Genomic DNA, 19,546 nt, shown 5'->3' with positions numbered 1-19,546 from the left:
GGTAGGAAGTGAGGTGATTGAGGGAAAAGCATTGTTGTTCCAGGCTGTAAGCATAGCTCTTGGGCTTTTAAAGCAATAGCTTTGCAGTAAGGAGATACCCTGAGACCTCCACTGGCCCTCCAGTTCAAACTCAGCTTGTCTGACACCTCATTGCCAAAGGCAGAGTGTGCAGAGATGGATGGAGCAGAGCTGTCTGCAGAGGTTGACCTGGAACAGATGTGTCCATGGAGTAATTCGGGTGGGAAGGGACCTCTGGAGGTCACCCGTCCAACTGCCTGGGGGACAAAGCAGGTCTAGTTCTGTCAGGTGGCTCAGGGCCTTGTGCTGTTGAATTTCCAGTTGCCTGTTATGAAATACTGGAGCTTGCTCTTTATGCTGTTGTGGTCACTGGATGATGTGGAGACTCGTGTGGTCCTGTGTGGCATCTGGACTGGATAGCAGGAAGAGGTTTTTCACTGAGAGGGTGGTTGTGCACTGGAACAGGCTCCCCAGAGATGTAGTCACGGCACCAAGCCTGTTGTAGTTTAAGAAGTGTTTGGACTGTGCTCTTAGTCATATGGTCTGAATTTTTGGGTAGGCCTGTGTGGTGCCAGGAGTTGGACTCGATGATCCTTATGGGTCCCTTCCAACTCGGGATATTCTATGATTCTGTGACTATGTGATGACATGGTGTGAGACCTTCCGCATGAGAAATGAAGCTGTGACCTCTCTGGAGATGCTACAGACGAACTGACAGGTAGCACAGCTCCCTCCCACCCCCTTTTGTTGACCAGGCTGGTTTCCTGGTGGGTTCTTGGATTTGTAAGAGATGAGTGTATTTTCAGCAGCACATCCAGAGGCAGGTGCCTCCCCTATTTGCAGCAGCTATTTTAAAAGCAGATCTTTGTTTCTTCTGCCATCGTGTGGCTGAGAGAAGGCTGCAGGGCACAGTAAGAAGTTGATTCCCTTAGTAAAAACAGGTTAATGAATAGGAAGCTTTCTGATCTGGATTGATTGTGAGCTTCCTCCCTTGCCTCAATTCTCCAGCAGGGAAAAGGGAATTTTCAATACTTGGGCAGCACTCTAGTCCCTGCCAGAGCAGAGGTGTGCTGGGAAGGACTCCCAGAGGAGTTTGGGGCCCTTGTCCCAGCAGAGCCTGGGGTGCAGGGCACGGTGGACCTCCAGCAGCTGCACTGTGCAGGGTCTTGCTGAGGGTCTGGTGGGGAAGAGACCATGCACTCTTCAGCCACCCTGGAGCTGTGGCAGAGCTTCAGCCGTGCCCTGTGGGCTGAGGACTGCAGGTAAGTGACTTGTTGGGTAAGTGTGCCAGTCTTTCCTTGGGCTATGCTGGACTAATTCACATTGGGAGTGCTTCCCTGCACTGCCACTGCCCAGCCAGCTCAGTGCCTTTCACTCCACAAGGCCATTGTTGAGGCCACGCTGGGGGATTAAGGTGGCAGTTTTGGTGGGGGAGGAAGTGTAGGCAGGGCCCTCAGACCTCATCAGAGCTGAGGCTCTTTTTTCAAGCTCCAAAATGTGGAAAGCAGGGGAGTGAGTTGCATGTCTGAGTGATAGCTGCTTCCCCAACACTCCAACAAGGAAAATAAAACAACAGATTCTTCCCTTTCCAGTATTTATTCATATTAAAACAGTGACATTAATATTTGTTTATGACAGTTATTTATAGCTTTCCAGGTAGAACCTGTTAATGTAAGTAGCTGGAGTTATTACTTTAAGCACTATCTCTAAAAAGGAGGAAAGAGCCAAGGTGGTACAAGAACAAAATTTGTAAAAGAGGTGGGAGGGAGGGAAGGAAACAGTGAGAGGCCACTTCCTTTTCCAGCTGTGATGCACTGAAAGGAGAGGAGTGATACTTCTGGGAGACAAATGTGACTGGTAGCTGCTACCTGTCAGCTCCAGCAGCACAGCAGTGGGATCTTCCCAGCTGAGACCTGGGTGGAAAGCAGCAGCTGAGGAGCTAGGTGAGCTGTCCTTTCTTGTGCCGAGCTGGGATTCTTCTGCAAGAGGAAATAATAATTTTATTACTTAAATAAGTAAACCTCAATCAATCACTACTTATTTACTAATTAATATTAGTAGTACATTAAACAAACCAAGTGTCCCGTTGTCTTAGTTGTGGCTTTCTCCAAATGTGATTTCCAAGAGCAGAAATGATGCTGCATGTTGCTAACATGGGGTTTGTTCTCAACTCTTCCTGTGGGAACAGCTCCACGGTGAGGGGAGTGCAGGCTGCTGGAGGCAGAGCCTGAGGGTAACACCAAATATGCTGCAAGAAGTAAATGCTTTAGGGCTTGCTTCTTTACTTCTGCAGCATTTTCTTGATGTGTAATGAATGCAAAGTCTAGCGACTGCTTCTTCTGAAGGGTTATCTGGAAAACAAGCTCACTTTTTGTATCTCCAGATGGCCCCAAACAGCAGGTCAAAACATTGCCAAGAGATGAGTTACGGGTTCTTCAACAGCAACAAGTACCTGTGTGTCCAAAAATACCTCTTTTCTGGGGTAATGCAGAGACTGTAACTAGGGACAAGTCTAGAGCCTGGTCTTAAAAATATCAAAATATGAGGTGTGGATGCTCCAGGCACTTTCACTCTACCCACAGTGCAGCCAGTCAAGCAAAGAGAAAGGTTAATGCTCTGTGAAGAGGGGTTGCACCACTTAGTTACGAGAGACTGAAGAAATAACCTCAGAAGAAGCCAAGTTCTTCTGTCCCAGCACTAGGAGGGTTATCTCGTGCTGGGATGGGGCTGTGCAATCCATACAGATACAGCTGGGCCTTGCACTTCAGCTTAGAGTAAGTAGGAAAAACAGCGAGGACGCTCCCACAGGGTTAGAGCACTGCTCTAGCAGGCTGCCTCAGCCATACCACACTCTGCTTCTGCTGCGTGTCCCTGACATTAGGATTTAGATTTGTTCACTCACCAGCTTGGGGAACTTCTGTGTCCTCCAGCGCTCATCTGGGTTGGGATTTTGCTTCTGGCTGAGGCTTAAAGCTCTTTCCATCTCTGCTGCACTGACACAGCATCATCTGTGTAGACAAAAGGCTCTTGTGAGAGGAGGGGAAAAAAAAAGGCAAAAAGCAAAATTGCAGCCAGAAGAAAGTAACTCTTCAGTGAGATTTCCCCATGGCAGCTCCCTTGCCCATACACATTCCTTTTTTTTTTTTTTCCTGCTTACAACACAAGCCTGAGTTTCATCCAGAATAGCATCATTTCAGTAACATGTTAAGTCTTTAAATAGGTAATATCCATGGATATCCTAAGAACAGAGAGTGACTTAGAGTCAGGTTTTGTTTTTTTTCTGCACTATGCAACATATATTTATGCCAAGGGTTCAGGACAATCTTGCAGAAAGCTTTGCAGTCTTATTCTGGCAGTTCTCAGCCCACACCACAGCCAGTGCTACAGACTGCAATAACTGAGCTGGACATGAGCACCTGGGTTCATGGCAAAACACAAGGATGGCTCACATTTCCTTTACCTTGCTCACAGGTGAGGCCTGTGAGATGTATCCTAAGAAATACAAATGTCTAGGAAGCATTTACACCTACCGGCTGGCTGGCAGCTTAAGAAATTCTTCGTAAGTTCCAAGGTGTCCAAAAGTTTCTTCTTCACACTTCTCTCCACCTTGATCCTTTCCTGTCAGAAAAGGAAAAGAGTGACCCTGCTCAAGCTGAAACACCTCTGACCCATCCCGGGCACCCCTTTTAATTCTGCCAGTGATGCACCATGTCCTGTGTGGTGGGGCACCTCTCATAGCTAGTGGGATGCAGCTGTGAGCCCAGGACATACCAAGATCTGTTAGGTAAAATACATAGGGATTTTATGACATTACCCACTACAGTTCAGAAACTGGTGCCGATTTAACAGTTGCCTTCTTTTCCTCAGGAAGCTGTACTGCTGACCTTTCTGAGGAGGGCATGGAGCAGCAGAGCTCAGCAGCTGCAGTTCACAGCCAGCTAACGGTACCCTCATGCCAAGAAGCTGTTGCCTTACTCCCATCCCTCTGCCACTGCTCAGTGCACAGTCTGTAGATGTGCAGACTTGCTCCAGTATACAGCAAGCACTGCAGAACTACATCTGCAAAAGCTCATTCCTCTGCCTGGCAGCCACACCAGCAAGGTACTAAAGGTGACGCATGTCCCTGTGTGTCGTCTGCACGTCCCCCGTGACCCGTTTCACCTTACCGCTAGGATACTTCTTACTCAGAAGGCTGAATATGTCCATTTTCCTAACAGTCTCTCTTTCCTGAATCAAAAAAGAAGATATTCAGCATTCCAAGTCACAAAGAAACACAAGTCTAGATGCCCAAGCATTTAAGTATTAACACATGCAGACACTAAAAGCTTCTTCATAACTACTGCACTCTAGAAGGTGAAGGATGGAAGAGAGGTTGCAGACCATGACTTACCTTAAAAGCAGCTAAACATCTCACCCCAAGGGCACTGCAGCTCCGCAGCCTCTTCCCAGCATTGCTCTGACATCAGTCCACAGGTCCTAGAGCTCTTCACAGATACAGCACTTATTGCCTCAGTGCTGCAGACAAGGGGTTTAGGCCACTCAGCAAATGAAGATCTCAGAACACACTTAATTTAAAAGCTAAATATAGTATCAGGGTGATGCTTGCCAGTGTTCCTTTAATAAAAAAGGATATTATTTGCCTAAGGATTTATAACTTTCAAATGAGAGTTTAATACCTGATGATATCTCTTCTTCAAGCACTTATGCTTTCCAATCCTACAAGTGTCATTTTAACCAATGTAAAATCCCAAAGTCTACATTAGCTGGAATTAAACTGAGAAACTTTGAATATCCATGCTTCAGTTCAGGTACCCAAGGCACAAAAGCCAGAGGTATGGCCCCCCAGCATCCCTGTGGAGTCAGCAGTGCTCAGTAATTGAGCTATGAAAAAGAAGAGACAAACAATCTATTCCCTGACTTCCTGAAAGACACAGCAAGCCCACAAACACTACAAAGCAGATTGTAATTCAGCTGATCAAAGCAAGAGAGACCAGCGTCACAGGCTCAGCTAAGGCGAACTAGGGCTCTTTCACCTCCCTGTGACAACTGCCTTCAATGGCTATGTTCTACGCGTCTGCTGGGCACATGGTCCACCAGAAAGCAAAGACCATGCAAGCTGAACATAATCCCTGTTCTCCCTTTGAGGTAGCAATCACTTTAGCAATCATTACCTTTCCTTTGCCCACAAATGCAGGTAGCATTCAAGGCTAGTTTTTGTGCCCCCAGAGTCACTATAGTCAGCAAACAGACCTAGATTTCAGTCAGGCAACTCCAATCTGAATAGTCAAAACACAAACAGCACAGAAAAAATGACCAAACTGCTAGCTTGGACACAAAATGAAGTCACTACAGCACCGACAGAATAATGTATACTGATGCAACTTACAGAGAAGGGCCCATGGCTCTGGGAGGCTGCTCCACTTCTTAACCAAGAGAAAGTTTCTTGCAGGTGGGAGGTGACCCAACACCAAGACAGCTTCCCTTTTCTGGAACAACTGGATGTGTCTCTTCTGAAACCACACAACACCAGCCCTTTCTATGTAATGAAAAAGTTACACAGCTCTGGAGCACAGAGAACAATCAGTGAATATGAAACTTTGCACTGTTTTTCAATTGAAAAGGAAGTTGGAAGTTTTTTTTTTTTTAAAGCTCTCTAGTATGTCAGGAAAAAAAAAAGAATCAGCCTTTTGCATGTGATTCGTGTCTAAAAACACCCACGCAGCTCATCACATTGACCTCAAAAGACAGAAATGCTGCAGCAAGCCACTTCCAGAGAGGGAATTCGTGGGCACTAAACCACAGTGAACAAAGCTGATGAATTATCAGCTCTTCAGAGCTAATCTGCTGAGCAAATATTAATACAATTAGTGTTAATCCCTGAGTCTCATAGTTTTTAAGTTATACATAATTTTTTGAAGGATGGAAACTTATTACTGGCTTCAGCTGATCTAGGCTGGGAGAAAAAAAAAAAGAGAAAGAAATAGATGAATTAAGAAAACCTTTTTTTTTTTCCTCCTCTCTCCGTTAGTAAGCAGCAACTGGGCATGGCCAGAATGGCAGAGGTAATGCTCAGTGGGGCTCTCATCAGACTGTTCCAGAAATACTTCTGTGCTGGCTCTCAAAATGTGTGATTCACCGATGAATGCCTGCTGTGCTGTCTCAATCTATCATGCATCAAGCACATCTAGACTTACCGAGCAGGGAAGGTCCGAAGGGTCTGTTGTTGCCCTGTGTTCATGCTCTGGGTGCTGCTGCAGAGCTTCAGGCACCCCAGCTGCAGGTCAGCCCAGCCCAAGCGGAAAGTGGCTCGCAGCTCCCTGGAAGCAAAGAGTTTGTTAGGGTCTGACAGAGCAGTAGGACCCACTCTCAACTCTGCAATCCCCATTGAATCCCAGTGAAGAAAAAAACTCTATTTCTTCATCCCAATCAGAAGAGTAAAGAAGAAATCTACTGCTCAGATATCCATAGATACATCTGCAAAAGTAATAATGAAATTATCACCTGCGATTTAGAGAGTGATGACACCCCAGAAATCTTCAGCTTCCCACTGCTTTGGGTATGCTCCAGCCAGTTTCTGACTTCTCCAGCAATCTTCAGACTCCCTGTAAGGTAAAGTACACATCCACAGATTTTTATACTTGTCCTTGGAGACAGAATCACCGGTGAGCTTGCACAGAGACCCTCGTTTGCTCAGCGTGCATCCCAGTTTGTAAAGCATAGCCCTCCGCATTCAGCCCAGCCAGTGCTCGCTGAGGAGCAAGGAGCAGCTATGTGTTGTGTGAACACCACAACCAGTGGTATTGAACATTCCTAACCAAAAGCGATGAACAAGCAGGGCTGCACTGTCCAGCTATGAAATCCACAGTAGGAATAGCCACCTGCCAGTCTTAACTTCAGCCCTTTGAGGAGTAGGGAAGCCTCCACATCCTCTGACCCCCAGAGTCATGAGATACTCATAACTAGAAAAATCCCTCTTATGGTAGCTCAAGCAGAGTTCCCCAATCCAGACATCCCTGAAAAGTGCACTTTTTGCAGTTATTTTGGAATGACATCATCTACACACCAGTACAACTAGCACTTAGAATTCATTCAAATCTTATAGCTGCACCCAGGATAGCTTTTCACATTTCATTTTTTTAAGGGGTTGATGTTAAACATTGTTCCGAGAAATTCCTGACCTAGGACTGGTTGTGGCTCAAAAGCGACGTGTGCTTGGGGGTAAAAACATCTTGTGAAATTATAGAATATCAACATACAAAACTGACATTTTATTCTAAAAGATGAATGGAAAACATTTAGTTGGTAATACTCTAACACATCAGTTACTTTGAAAGAATTCATCTTTTGCTTTCTAAATACGTATTTTTTTTTTTTTTACAGAAAAGAGTACTTGTATAAAATTCATAAGATAAAATTCTAAGTTTGAGAGCATCGTAATGAGTCACACCACTGTACACCAGTCCCAATATCTCCTAACATCAACCAAAAGTGAAGGAAAGGAAGATAAGAGCAGGGCAAGACCACAATACTTTTTCTGTCATGCTCAGAATCCTTTCAGTTCCGTTGACTCTGAGGCAAAAGCAATTTCTCTGTTTTCAGCAGCCCTACGAGGAACATCTTTCATTAATTGACCATTTTCTCCTCAATCCTACGTAAACTTTTGCCATTGTGCTGTCCCTTTGCAGGAAGGCCCATGGGTCAGCTGCCACCAAATGAAGAACCACAGGTGTTGGTTTGCTTCCAGACTGCTACTGGGGGCTTCGTGTGATGCCTTCAGATGGCTGGAGTGACAGGGAAGTCAAAGGTCAGCAGCTAACCACCCTCTCTAATCTGCTCATGTAATTAAATGATGTGGGCATATAGATGAGGTATTGGGTATTAGAACAGACCAGGGACTGGAATTCAGTGTAATATTACAACAAAATCAAGTCTTTTGATAGACTGATAGTGCCCTCCCCCCCCCCAACTTGTCACAAGGCAAGAAATTTCAAAGGCTTCATTTTTGACACTTATGCATTAAAAAATAAATAAAAATAGTAGAATTTCCTTTGATACAAAAAACCAGCTCCTGCTCGGCAGTGGTGTTGAACAAGAGCATTCTGCAGCACTTTTCCTCTATTGTTTCTTTCCAGAGACGAGCTCAGTGCTGTCCCCTTTCCAGGTGATGGCTGTTACCAGTGAGAGGATGTGACAGGCAGTTTAGAAGTTTCCTTTTTCGCCTACTCAAGGAAGAAGAGCTCTGAAGCTTGCAGCGAAGTGATTTCTTGCCATTTTCTCTCTTTGTGCTTAGCTGCAGGTTTCCACCTCTGGTCTGCAGCACCTCAGGGAAAATACATACTCCTTGTAAGCTGTCAAGACAAGGTAACTCACTGAAGGAAGTCATAATCAGGAGGCTTAAATTAGCTGTACAGGGGGCTGCAGCTTCACTGGAAAATACTTAGGTATTGCATACTGATGGAAATTGAAAACAGAGAGGGTCATCCTGGATGCTGTGGTTGGCAGAGAAGCAGCATTTTTTCCTCTCCCTCCTATGTCCTGACAAAGTGCTTCTCTTTATCTTCTAATTTATGCACATTTTCTGTCTCTATCCATTTTAACCAGGGCAGCACAGAGACTTTCCTCTCATAGATGCCTTGTATTTTTTTTCCCCTTCTTCTTTCCATTTGCCTCCTTTCCTTTTCTCCAAAGAGCTTTCTTGCATGAAAAATGGCAGCCACCTGCTTCTATTGTAAGTGGCTGTTTGCAAATGCACGCAGCCACTTACTGAACACAACCGCCTTTGGGCAGAAGCGGGCCCAGCTGGGACCGAGATCTACAAGTGGACTATTAGCAGCCAAGTAGTGGACTAAAACTGGTTATTTTTATTGCTTCCCTGGGGAGATAGGTCAGGCAAGGCAAAACATTAGTATAACCAGCAAACTGTAAGCATCTGAAGGCTTCTGCAGGCCTTGAGATGCCTGCATGCCACATTTTTGCACAGCACTGGTTGGCAGAAAGATGTTTTTCTCATGGTAGTGTTTGTAGCAAGAAAGCTATCGAAAGAGAAGCATGAAGTGCTCTTGACTTACTTTTCATGTCTCAGTTTTAAAAGCCAGCTCTGTGTTTTTCACTAAGTTACCATTCTTCAGTGCTGGCCACGTGCACGGAGTGGGATGTGCTAAACCCACATCTCCAGAATCAGCCCAGAGACGCAGGGCAGTCGCTGTGGTACCCAGCCACCCAGTCCTGCTGCCAGAGGAACTGGAAGGAAGGTGGCCACACTTTTCTTATGCTGTTTTGGGCATCAGCACCACCAAGCAGCATTGCTGCTTGGCAGAGCTGGGCTGCCCTGTGGAGTGAGAACATAAGATGGAGGCAGATGTGATAGAGAAGTAGCCTTAAGTGCTGGATATGACTGTGAGAAACTGCTAAGGCTGCTGCAATGACTGCTCTCACCCCAGACATAGGCTGGGCTTTGCTTCTTTCCAATTTGCAGGTGTTCTATTGTAGGAAACGGGATAGCAGGGACAAAACTGAATCCTGCTTGCCTGAATCCTCCACATACTGTTACGACAGCTCTTCAAGCTGCAGCGACAATGCACGTAGTGCCAGCATGGCAGCTGAGTTCCCAGAATAGATGCAAATGATTTTTTTTTTAAATCTGTTGTGATGTCAGAAAATTTCCCTTTTTAGCTTTTGCCTCATTTATCAGCTATAACTTGCTTATGGTTGCTGAGCCATAAATATAGGCTAGCAGTTAACGTAAGCTAAGATTTACAAAAAACATTTGAAGAAGTTAAAGATCATTAAGGGGGAGTCAGAATCTCCTACATGGCTTTTATGGTCTTAACCTCGTGGCATGATGCGAAGCAGGAAAGTGTGATGGAAATACAGAATACTTCATTATAATGCAGTGAAGCCCTTTTGACATACTTTCTATTTATCATCATGAACGAGTTAAGGCACAAAATAGATTAATGCTTTGTCTGACCTAAGAAAGTCACAAGCTGAGAAGAAGGACAGACAGGACTTTACACCACTTCCAGAGCACAACACATCTCTCCCTGCAGTGACTGGAAGGAGTTGTCCTCTAGAAGTGCTTATTTCTCTTTAAGGCCTACAGACACAGCTTTGGTTGAAAGCTTCACATGGAGACATCTGAACCACGCAAGTCTGAAGGAGAACAAGGAACTGGAGTCAGCCTACCTGTGGGTGTCCACGGCTTCACCAGTGAAACTCCCCTGGCAGCTGGGGTCCTCCCAGCAAGCCAGGAACCACCAGGTGCCCAGCAAGGTGAATGCAAACTGCATTTCCCTCCTAAAACCCTCTGGGACCTTGAGAGGCTGTGCCAATCGGCAGGACACTGACCATTAGTCTCCCCAGGCAGACCAAAGCCCACCTCGCCTCCAAACACCTATTGAGCCAGAACATTGAACATCTCCTCTGCCACTGCATCACAAACATCACAGTCCAAACAGCAGTGTGAGCCTGGCTAAAAGGCTGGTATGGACACTGCACATTTAAACCAGAAGTGTTTGCTGTTTTTAATTCCTATATACATATCACAAGGCAATAGGATGCAGTGACACAGTGGCTACAGATTCACTAACGCATCCACTTCTAGTAAACACACCCAAAGACCAAGTATCATTCTGGCAGCCGATGAAAGTGTGCTTTGCAGTGTCAAATGCTGTGGAGGAGAAAGGCCAAAATTTTATACAGGGAAAAGAAAAAAAAAAAGAGAACAACAAAAAAAATCCACCCCAAACCAATAGTGAAGCACCTCATCTTTTCTATCCCCATTCACTTAGTCTTGTTTCCTCAGCTCAGAAATGGCAACTTCATTTAAATATTCAGAAAGAAACCATTAAAGAGTGAACTTTGGAAAGTAGGAAGATGCTTTCTGCATATGTGACTGCAGGTAAAACAGTGCCTTATAAACCCCAAATTGCATGAGACAGAAGGCTTCCTCCAGCTCCTTTACTAAATGCCTGTCCTTGGAGAGGTGTGCAAGGACTATCCCCTGGGCACCTCTGTGCTTCTGAGATTCAGGTTATGCAATTCCATATCAGCCATTACACCCAGAAACCCCGAGTCGGGCAGGGCACAGTATAAATACAGGGGAAAAAAAAAAAAAAAAAAAAAAACAACAATACAACGGGAGGTCGGTAGCAAATCTTAACACACCTTATAGAAAACTCCTGCATGCAGCAAGCACATTTCCTTAGCACAGGCACAGAGAGATGTGCTGCCTCACAAGAAACAGCAGGGGTGGTATTTTAGGTTTTTTTTTTTTTTTTTTGGTATCAGTAATTTCCAACTTTTTTGCTTTTGAGTTGCAATCTTCACCCGTTCATATGTATGATTAAGGACAGGTTTATTATTCTACCACTGTACCTTTAGCAGCAAGACTCTCTTCTCTCCAATAGTCATATTCTTTCCCCTCCATTCCCCCCCAAAAATAGTTGAGGTTGCTAAGCCATCTCTAGCTCCTTTGCCAGATATGCTTCCTTGGAAGCCCTTTGTAAAAAAAAACATGAAGTCATGGATCAGCAACCTGTTGCACAGTTACTTCTAGTTGCTGTAATGCTGTTAACTATCAACAAAATAGTTTGCCATAAATCAAACTACACTACATCAATCAGCACCGTGTGTGTATATATACATGTGTACAACCCAGTCAGTTATGGCACGATTAGCTATAGAGGGTCTGAGGAGAGTGAATCCAGGCCACAAGAAGAAATTTCCAGAAGAAGGCAAGTGCTACGACACAGATTTATGGTCAAGGTGCACAGTGTCCAGCAAATATTTCTGAAGTTGACAGTTTTTCCTAAACAATTAAAGAATAGGTTTATAATTATGAAAACACGGTCATCACTAATCTTTTTTATTATTGTAGGAAGAACAGCAGGGATGGAGACCTTCTGCCTGGAATATTTTCTTCAACTTCAAGAGAGCTGCAGTGAGCTGTAGAAGATAGTGCAGAGTTTATAGAAGTACATCTCCAGGATTATTTGCCTCTGCGGTAGAAGTGCAGGTCTGTGCCTGGTGACTTTCATGTAGCTTCAGATAGGGGTTCTTGGAAGATTTCAATTTCAGATTAAAGACTTGTGAACTTCACGTCAGCAACAGTATAGAAAGTTCACAGGTGTATGCCTGTGCGAATGCATATGATATTTGGGAGCAGAACTATCTTAATCCAGTGCCTTAAAAAAAATAAAGAGCACCTTAGAAATGCTCTGATACATAGCTAGATTGGCAGTCACTAAAAAACAAAAGTCAGTAACATTTACTTATCTGTTACACTTCGATGTGAGTTTTGCTAATTGCAGATTCAGTGCTCTTTTGCCTAAACGAGCACAGAGGTAAGGTCAAAGATGGCACATTAGCACATTTGGAGTCCCTGGTCAGCTGCCTCTCTTCGATATATTCTGAATTGTTTTCCAGAAGATTTACAGGATATTCATCTTCTGGGATTTTTTTTTTTTTTGCTGCCTTTAAGCTGTGCATTGCAAGGGGCTGAAACATCAAGGGAGCCATGGGTTATAAAACTAACGTATGTAATCCCTTCCACATGGGAGATTCTGGGCTGAATTTGTGGGAAGCCAACAGCTAATGGAAAAATAACGCCAAACGGAAGATAAAATCGGTGGGGGCAAAAAATGAGGCGAGAGCAATGGGCTCTGAGATTACACCATGCAACCTTCTGAGGCAGTTTTAGGGGTGACTTCAGTTCCCAAATTCTGCCACTGGATGGCAACAAAAACCAAACTAAAATCGGCGAGGCATTGGCACCGCCGCCGGCCCCGGGAGCGTCCCGGCACCGCGCCGCCGCTCTGCTGCGAGCCCGGGGCCGCCTCCTGCCGCGGTCAGGCTGCTCTCAGGGCAGAGCTAACCCATGGCTCCCTGTCCTGTAGTGCCCCGGCTCCCTGCTGCTGAGGGGCTTTGGGCACGTTTTGGGTTCCACGTGCCCGCAGGTATGGTCGTTCCCAGAAGCTGTCTGGGCTTTGTGCTGCTCCAGCAGGGCTTCCGATCATCTCGGATCGATTCCCCTACTGAAAAGTATTTGGTGAGCTAGTGGATAATTATAGCCTGCAGCTTGCCTGTGGCAGGGTATCGTCCCAGACAAGCAGACGGGTCTGTTTGGGCCCTTTAATAGGGCAGCATCATTTAGGGGGCAAGATAACTGAGATCTCCTAGGGCAGAGCCAGGACTTCAGCAGCAAGGCTCACTGCCAAGCCTGAGGATCCCTACATATGGCAAGGTGTTTTGGCAAGACAGTTTCCATCTACATACAACTTTTTAAACATACTAGGTTCTCATAGAAAATTACTGGATTTGGGGTACAAAAATCCCCCCCGAAATCAGTATGGGCTCAAAGCCAGTTCAGAGCTCTTCTTCTACCACCTAATCACCAACAAAACAATTGCTTTATTAGAGATACCCAAGTGGATGCCTCTGGTTTGTCACCTTCTCCCCCAAGATGACTAGAGGAGTCCGTCTCCTCTTCCAGATGAGAAATGACACAAATAAAGAATGGGAGAGGTTTGCTGCTGCTACATAGGGTCATTCAGTCTGTTTCTGGTAGTGAGGTAAGCCCAGGGTACCACGGGTCTGGCTGCAGAGGGTTCCCAGGAGGGGATATTTGCTCAGAGTGGTCTTCCCTCCCAAGAAAGGTCTCCAGGAGCATCCCCCTCAGTACGGGGCACATACCCAGACAGGGCCTCCGCAGAGGTTACCATCTCCCTCTAGCAAGGCTTGAGAAGTCTGAAAGGAAACTCTTAACTAGAGCATTTGAAACACTGCAATAAATGGGAGAGCTTGAAGCACTGTGCTGCTTGGAAGGTGTCAGGAGCTAAATTATTCTGGAAGCACTGAAGCATATGCTGTCAGGAGCAATCCCGTGTTGGCAGCAAGAGGATGGACAAAGCAGCCCAATAGATCCCTTCTTTCCATCCTAGCATCTATAATTCCTCTGTTAATGACTTGTAATCACATCCTACATGTCAGGGCGCATTTTGATTTCTTGCTTGATAAAGCGCCGGGGCCAGTAAGATCATTCAATTAATTGCATGGTCCAGTGCCTCCCCCCGCCCCAGAGCCTCCTGTCCCACATCAGGCAGGCACATACTTCTGCAGGAGCCCAGGGGAAGGGAGCAGAGCAGAGAGAAACATTCATTCTCCTCACTTAAAAATGTAAAATGCATTCAGGACCACGTGTAATAGTGTTGTAAATCTTATTTCCATAAAGCACCTCCAGGGCTAATTCACAAGACATTAATCATATTCCAGCTTCTCCCAGCTGTTAACTCATCTGTAGGGTTTTTAATAAAAGATTGTGTGCATTTCTGAGAGACAGAACTGTACCAACAAGGGCTGGTCTGTTCAGAGCAGAGGTTTCTGTGGTCTGGAGGAACAAAGGCCACTGAGTAGTCCCCAGAGCCCTGCACAGCAGGTTTCGGCCCCCAGCTGAGCCCTCCCCAGCTCCGGCCTGGGTTACCTCACCACCACTCAATGACGCCCTATGGTGATGAGGTTTGGCTAGGGGACAGGCAGTAATATATTTCCAGGTCACTTCCTCCAAGTGCAATCTGATTTATTCCCAGCCAGCTCATTGCCATCACTCAGTGGCAAAACCCTTAATTATTCCTTTAAATCTAACTTCAAACTCCAAACACTCTCACACCTCCTTTTTGCCTCCTGGAATTATAATCTGGTTGGTGGATAAACACACTGCTTCCTTTTATCCTACCTGTCTGAAAGCTCTCCTCTCCAGGAAAGGCTTCCTTTCATCCCCGTGTCATGCTGAGGAGGTGGTGAGCTATCAGAAGTTGTGGGGTCTGCTGTTCCAGGGAACACAGTTGTCCCCAACCAGAGAATGCCACAGCACATCCAGAGACGGGACGCACCTCTTTAAGATGCTGCACATACAGATCTCCCTTGGCCAGACAGCAAGCGTCTCTGAGGTGCGGCGACAGAGCGAGCAGGCATCGGTGCGCTGCATCACAATGCCTGCTCAGTGTCCTCCCCTGCTCACACCCAACCCGCAGCCCCACGTGCACACACCCACCCATCCCATGGCCCTCAGGACGCCAGCCTCTTTCTCCTTGCAGAAGCAGCCTCCCATACTGCCAGGCTCATGCCTCCCCATTGAGTCCATGGGTTTTTCCTCCAGGCTGCCCTCCTGGTGCTAGCCAGGCAGCAGGTTTGCCCTCAGCCCCTTCCTCCTCAAGCTCCTTTTCCATATGCAAAGCCAGATTTGGGAGGATTGCATTGTTTAACTCCATCCCCTAAATCAGCTCGCTGCTAATCCTGTTTCAAGTGTACTCCACGTTCAAGTGAACATCACTGTGGCTGCAGAAGCCCCTTTCTTTCTCCACCTAATTACACACAATAACATTAAAAGCAACCTCAAGCTGCAGGAACCCAGGTGTCAAAGGGAAAGTGGCAGAAGTTTTCCGAAGGTAGTTTCCTCTCCACTGTGAAGACTATAAAATAATAAAAAACAACCCAGGAGCCACCTGCTTTCATCAAAAAAGGAGAGAGTTGAGCATCTTCCCAATATCAGGGCAGGCAGTTAGAAGTAGGAGCACTTTCTCAAGATAGTACTTCCACCTGATACTCTATTTCTCTTTGAGTTATTTCACCCCCATAAAAAAAAAAAAAGCCAATTTTCAAATGAAGAATGCCACTTCACATTGAAGTGTCCAGGTGTTTAGATCTGTTGTTTACCAAGGGAACTGTTTCAACTGTTTCTTTCCTTTTCTTATAATGAAGAAAGTCAGCAAGTTTGCATCAATTCCTCAAGCTGTGTCTTTAGAAAGAGGAAAAAAGAAGAATAACTGTTCTTATTAAATCTAGGCAAGTTCGTCTTTTTTTTATGAAAGGACATGAGTAGTAGAAAAATAAATTAAGCATAAATGGGACTGCATTATATTTGGACAGAGCCATAGCGTGATGAGAGAGGTGCCTCAGCGTTTACTGGAGGAAAAAAGGCCTAAAGGCTTAGGAATTATTGTTGGTGGGCAAATAAAAACTCCATGTTTCAGCTTGTACGGCTTTCCTTGGAGCTTTTCCTTAAAGGCCAGCCTCTACCTCCCAACCTTACGATGAGCAGTTGTGGTGACAGTGCCCCTATGACTTATAATAATTCACCCCTCCCGTGATCCTGGAGGACCATCCCCAGCTCCTCTGCCAGCCCAGCATTACACAGGCCATTGGAGTCCTCTAACAGGGCTCTCCGGCTGCTCACAAGGTCCCGCAGCCTGGCTGGACTTTGGTCCAGCCCTATCACAAGTGATGCAAAGGCGATCGATGCCTGGGCAGGACACTGAACCCAAAGACTGCACATCTTGCAAAGCCGCCCAGCTGAGGCGGGTGACCAGCATTTGCTGGGAACAAGGACCTGGCCTGCACTGAGGCACACAGCCCAGGGGAGGTCTAACCTCACCACTAAGTCATTCAGGTGTGCATGAGGATAAAGCAAAAAATAAATACCTGAGCAAACCGGAGTCAAAGTGCTGATTGCTGCTGCTGCATTTTGAGTTAAAAGGTACAGTCTGTGCCCCAAGCCCCTTTGTTCACATCTACAAAACTCATCACCCCAGGCTTGGCACTAGGGCAAATGCCTCACCTTGGGACTGCGCCCTCACTTCTTGCCTCCATCTGCAGCTGTCCCCTCAGGAGAGCTGGCATCATCCCTCTTCTCCCTTCTCTGACCCCACAGTGACAGCCCAACACTGTCATAGATTTGCCACTCTCCAAAGAGAGGAGAACGTTGTTCTATCATTAGAAGCCTCTCTCTGAGTAACCCACTGCCCACCGTGCTCCAGGCCCCATCCTTCCCTCCTGTTGCATCTCAGCTTAATTTTTAACACCAGAAAACAGTGTTTCAGGAGCAAGTCATTAAGAGCAGGAAAATTAAGAGCATGCGATCTAGCAGTCTGCCCCTACCACAGCTAAAATGGGGCCTTGCAGGTAAGACAGCCTAAAAACAACAACCACCACCACCAATTCTTATTCTCTTTCCCACCTTTCTTCTGCTTTTGTTCCTAAAATATGTTTTTGTTCTAGTATTTCTGTAGGTTCCCCGCTGCCCCATACAGCTTTTTACTATGAGAAAACTGACTCTTCTCATCATTACTAGACAAACTTATTCCCACTGTGAATTTGTTTTCTGCATTTCACCTTGGAAAGTACCCCTCATATCACTGCTGTTACCTGCGTACTTCTTTTGAAGAGTTAAAAATAAAAAAGCCACACTAAGTGCTATTAAGCCTACATGGTATCAGCAGTTATCTTCACGTTTCCCACTGAATGGAGTGGCCCTCTGCCCCCGCTGAAGACCCAGTGCTCCCCCCAAAGCCCCAACACGCCGCGCAGTTGGCAGCCAGCAGTAATTATTTCAGAGCCCCACAGCAGCCACTGAGCAGAATCACCGTGAGCTCTGTGAGCAGCTTAATTTGGTCATCGTGGATAATCTATTTGTTTTCTTAGCGTTATGTGGTTTAAATTGATTTTGCTATTATTTGCAGCTCCACGGGAAAGAAAATTGGTAAATAACTTTTTTTTTTTTTTAAATTGTGACAATCATTAACTGTCAACAGAGCATCAGACAATCAAATTGCCACCAGCAGAGATCACGCTGTAGAAGAAAAAGACCACAAACTCCACAGGCTCTCTTGGGCTAGGCTCAGACAGAGCTGGTACATGGTGAACACAGTAAAAGCCAAACTCTCCTCCCACTTCTGGTCCCCCACAACCACGTAAATCTAGTTTTCCTTTGTGAAAAGAGGCATTACCAGCTGGTTCTTGCACTTCTAGGGTGGGCTGCAGGCACACACAGGACTCCAAGCATGATCCATTCAACTTCTTCCAGAAGCTCAAGAGCTGCCTGGCCACATCCTGCATCCAGACATTCAGCAAGCTGCCTGCCAGCTGCCCCATTTAGGGATTACACACTGATACCCACCTCCAGCCCCTCAGTAACACATCTCTAAGAGCCATAGGTGGGAAATGAATAAACAAATAAATCAATGCCCCCTCCAGCTCTGATCTGCAGACTCAAGATACAGCCTAAGCCAACTTTTCTGTTCCCCAAGCCACTCCTTACCTTTTATTTTCTTCTCTGATTTTTCTTGCTCCTCCTCACCACCCCACCCAGCATCGCAGATGAGCAACTCTGTAACCTCAGACTCTCATCTTCACGTTGAACCCTCCTGCTCCAACTCAGCCCCCAGCTAATAAAGCAACACAGCACACCTGAACACTCACCTGAAGGCTCGCCTCAAAACACTACTCTCCAAAACCCACCACCAGCCTAACCCTCCTCCTGAAGCAGACTCTGCCTGGTGGGATTCACCCCTTTTAACTCTAACCCAGGACAGCTGCAGCAGACAGGACTGATTGAACAGGGCAGGTGAGCGGCAGGGTGACAGGCAGCCCTGTGTATATGAACACCAGCTCTGCTGAGATGAGGTATTTCTGAAGCATGGAGGGTCCAATCATGCACCATCTTTTTTATTTTTTTCTCTAGATTTTAGGAAGTCAGGGAGAAGCATACCTCCCATTTAGCAAGCACTGTTCATACGGAAGCATGGCAGAGCTCGATGCCCCTCCACAAAGTATGTGCAGGTATCATACAGAAAGCTTCTACTGCTGCTTGCTCCCAGCGTTAAAATAGTTTGGGGACTGGGACATAACTCTCCTAGCAACAAATACCCTTCTCCATATCGTTCCTAATCTGTGAGTTGTCAAAGCTATCTGTCATCTCCTATCCTTAAGCAATCCACCTTCCATTTCCCTCCAGCCCATCTAGCCATTTCCTAGCTCGGAAGAGCACACAGCCCTTCACTTACTGTTGCAATCTGCAGCACAGCTGAACCCAGGGCAATGTTCTTCATTTCCCTGAAGACTATATGAAGTCTTTAACCAGGCCAAATACTTTAAATAAACATTTGAAGACATGTTCCCATTCTGGGAATTCTTCAACACAAACAGATGGATTGATAGATGCAGTAGATTAGTTTGGGTACAATGTGATCCAACGTGATACTCGAGTGATTCAAGCGAGGGAACCACATGCAATGCACAGCTTAAAGAAAAATAATAAGTTTTCTTGTCAAGAGCATCGAGACGTTCTGACACTAACCCCCCTGCATACACTTCCCATAGAAATACGCCCTGCTATAATCCATGGCCAGATGGCCGCAAGTCCCTTGGTGTTTCTCTAAGTGAGCATCATAGGGCAAATCTTGTTCCACCTACCCCAAATTACAGCGATTCCGGGGGAGACTGAAGTGGAGCATTTCCAGTGAGGCCAGTGCAGGACCGATTGCACAACTAGATTTGTCCAAGGAGAGATTTGGAAGCCAGGCGGGAAGGAGAAGCAGCAGATGTATAAATAATAGGCAACTCTTTTTGTAAATATTTATTTGAAAACGGTACCTGTGTTTATCCTGGGAGCTGGAAAGACACATGCAGGGCTTCTAGATCCAGCAAAGCTGGCTGTGCTACCCCGTCCCGGATTTGTCTGAAGGCAGCATCTCTC

General features: G+C 46.0%; 1 protein-coding gene and 1 long non-coding RNA gene across 24 annotated transcripts in view; one reads left to right on the top strand and one right to left on the bottom strand.

Moving 5' to 3' along the window:
• The window catches only part of LOC308177422, a 70,741-nt gene that overhangs the window by 44,139 nt on the left and 7,056 nt on the right, over positions 1-19,546 (top strand). For 12 of the 19 annotated variants that reach the window (XR_013939076.1, XR_013939077.1, XR_013939078.1 and 9 more), the window contains 4 exons: positions 1,027-6,627; positions 7,704-7,822; positions 8,151-8,379; positions 11,897-17,791. This is a non-coding gene — a long non-coding RNA (uncharacterized lncRNA). Of the gene's footprint in view, positions 1-1,026; positions 6,628-7,703; positions 7,823-8,150; positions 8,380-11,896; positions 17,792-19,546 lie in introns of those variants that run through there. The other 7 variants (XR_013939085.1, XR_013939086.1, XR_013939087.1 and 4 more) reach the window with 7 other exon arrangements.
• Positions 1,630-19,452, bottom strand: LOC308177420 (uncharacterized protein). Of its 5 annotated transcripts, none has more exons than XM_080554697.1 (7): positions 17,799-18,089; positions 6,520-6,620; positions 6,213-6,331; positions 5,405-5,528; positions 5,190-5,294; positions 3,549-4,533; positions 1,630-3,026 (listed from the first exon to the last, which is right to left on the bottom strand). In XM_080554697.1, the coding sequence occupies exons 1-5, from the start codon at positions 17,941-17,943 to the stop codon at positions 5,280-5,282; spliced, it is 504 nt and encodes a 167-aa protein (XP_080410823.1). In that variant the 5' UTR covers positions 17,944-18,089; the 3' UTR covers positions 1,630-3,026; positions 3,549-4,533; positions 5,190-5,279. The 5 variants fall into 5 exon arrangements, 4 of the variants coding, with proteins under 4 accessions (XP_080410823.1, XP_080410825.1, XP_080410822.1 ...); XM_080554699.1 differs by lacking the exon at positions 5,190-5,294 and having other exon boundaries at positions 3,549-4,245; positions 4,409-4,533; XM_080554696.1 differs by having other exon boundaries at positions 3,549-5,294.

This window comes from Anser brachyrhynchus (assembly GCF_964034855.1).
Source record: "Anser brachyrhynchus genome assembly, chromosome: 13".
In the NCBI taxonomy this organism is placed as follows: Eukaryota; Metazoa; Chordata; class Aves; order Anseriformes; family Anatidae; genus Anser; species Anser brachyrhynchus.
Note: the sequence above shows the minus strand (reverse complement) of the source record. Positions and strands in the feature narration are given on the sequence as shown.